Raw genomic sequence first — 2,392 nt, forward strand, 5'->3', positions numbered from 1 at the left:
TTTTTTTTGAGCCAGGGTCTTACTTGGTCGCCAAGCCCAGAGTGCAGAAGCATAATCACAGCTAGCTGCAGCCTTGATATTCTAGGCTGAAGCCATCCTCCCACTTCAGCCTCCCAAGTAACTAGGACCACAGGCACATGCCACCATACCTGGCTAAGTTTTTATTTTTTTGTAGGGACAGGGTCTCCCTGTGTTGCCCAGGTTAGTCTTGAACTCCTGGGTTCAAGCAGTCCTCCCACCTCGGCCTCCCAAAATGCTGGGATTACAGGTGTGAGCCACGTGCTTGGCCAGTCTCTAGCTTTCTTCTAGTGTCTTTGGTCTGTCTTTGGTATTAGGGCAATGCTAGCCTCATAAAAGAGTTAGTAAATGTTCCCTCCTCCTCAGTTTTTGAAAGGGTTTGAGAAAGATTGGTGTTAGTTTTTCATAAGTGTTTAATAGAATTTACCAGTGAAACTTTCTGGTCTTATACTTTCCTTTGTTTGGAAGTCTCCTTACTAGTTACAGGACTGTTGAGATTTTTCTGTTTCTTCACAAGTCTGTTTTGGTAGATGGTGTGTTTCTAACAGTGGGCTTAATTTGTATGCTGACAGCCAAACACGTATAGGTTGCGTATCCCTTATCCAAAGTGCTGGGACGACAGTGTTTTAGATCACAGATATTTTTCGATTTTGGAATATTTGTATTATATCTACCGGTTGAGTATGTCCTACCCAAAAATTTGAATTCTGAAATGATTCAGTGAGCATTTCCTTTGAAAAGCATGTCATGCTGTGCTCAAAAAGTTTCAGATTTTGGAGCATTTTGGATTTCAGATTTTTGGATTAGAGATACTCAAGCTGTGTGTTTTTTTTCCTTTAGACACTTACTGACATGGCTTTTTTACTCCGATTTTGAATGCTACCCTCTTTGCTCTGTGTAGTGTTTCTAATGCTGCTGTGGAGGATTTGTTAACAGCTGCAACCACAGGCATTTTGAGGCACATCGCAGCCGAAGAAGTGACTAAGGAAAGGGAACGAAGAGAGCAGGAGAGGCAGCGGGCTGAAGAGGAAAGGTCGGTGTGTCGTGTCCATGCAGCAGGACAGGAGATGTGTGTGGACCAGGAGAGAATGGACCCTGGCTGGGAAGCCCTTGCTGTTGTCCACTGTGCTGCCATTCAACCCCTGCTGACCCTCTCAGTGCCCTCATACACTTGAGCCCAGGGAGTGGGTCGAGGTCCCCAGGCCATGCCTACCTGTGAGCAGTGGCGTTCCCCAGCCAGGAAAGGCAGGGGAAGGGAGGTGGTGTTGGGAGCTGGAGTCGGGGTGGCCTTCTGGCTCAGGCAGCACAGCTCAGTCCCTGTCTGCACGGCCGGGGAGTAAAACAAGCAGCACTTATTTTTATTTTGAAACATTACCGTTGTGTATTCTCTTCCTTGTAGGTTGCAGCGGGAGAGAGAGCTGGCGTTAACTGAGCTGAGCCAGGGCCTGGCTGCAGAGCTGATGGAACAGGTGATGATGGAGTTTGTGAGGGAAACCTGCTCTCAGGAGTTGAAGTAAGTGAAACACTGTTGCCTTGCTGTGCTGGGAGACTGAGGTTGTGTCTGGAGCCACTGAGGATGGGTTACTGGAAATGTGCTTTCTTGTTTAAGCTTTGATTTTGTGACCAAATGTAATTTGATATACATTTGACAAAGAGAATTTTATTATAAAAAATTCTGTTTTATACGAGGGCTACCACGTGACCAGCATCAGCCATCCTTAGTAGCCACTGGCATTTATCAGATATTTGACGTACTTCCAGTCAGATATTGCTGATGAGAAGGTTTTGTGGTTGGTTGTCTGCATGGTTATTCACAAATTCTAAGCCAAGCACCTGTAGTCCCAGCTCCTGAGACTGAGGTGTGAAGATCACTTAAGCTCGGAAGGTCCAGGTAGTGTGCAATGATTGTACCAGTGGGTGGCCACCGTACTGCAGCCTGGGCAGCACAGTGAGCCTCTGTCTCTAAAATAATTAATTAAAAATTCTGACTATTAAGATAAAGGTTCCTTTCTTTCTTTTTTTCTTTTTATTTTTTTCTTGAGACAGAGTCCTCACTCTGTCACCAGGCTGGAGTGCAGTGGTGTGATCTCAGCTCATTGCAACCTCTGCCTTCCGGGTTCAAGCGATTCTCCTGCCTCAGCCTCCCAAGTAGCTGGGACTACAGGTGAACGCCACCACGCCCAGCTAATTTTTGTATTTTTAGTAGAGACAGGGTTTCACCATGTTGGCCAGGATGGTCTCGACCTCTTGACCTTGTGATCCCCCCGCCTTGGCCTCCCAAAGTGCTGGGATGACAGGCGTGAGCCATTGTGCCCGGCCAAGTTTATTTCTTTTTTTTTTTTTTGTTTTGTTTTCGTTTTTGTTTTCAAGAAGG

General features: G+C 46.2%; 1 protein-coding gene across 1 annotated transcript in view; it reads left to right on the top strand.

The window, feature by feature from the left end:
* LOC108311145 (germinal-center associated nuclear protein) overlaps window positions 1-2,392 on the top strand; it is a 55,158-nt gene that overhangs the window by 25,816 nt on the left and 26,950 nt on the right. Inside the window, exons 15-16 of the mRNA XM_017538462.2 lie at window positions 920-1,051; window positions 1,418-1,531. Coding sequence (XP_017393951.1) covers window positions 920-1,051; window positions 1,418-1,531 — 246 coding nt within the window. The remainder of the gene's footprint in view (window positions 1-919; window positions 1,052-1,417; window positions 1,532-2,392) is intronic.

The sequence above is a fragment of the Cebus imitator genome, unplaced genomic scaffold (genome assembly GCF_001604975.1).
Source record: "Cebus imitator isolate Cc_AM_T3 unplaced genomic scaffold, Cebus_imitator-1.0 Scaffold112, whole genome shotgun sequence".
Lineage (NCBI taxonomy): Eukaryota > Metazoa > Chordata > Mammalia > Primates > Cebidae > Cebus > Cebus imitator.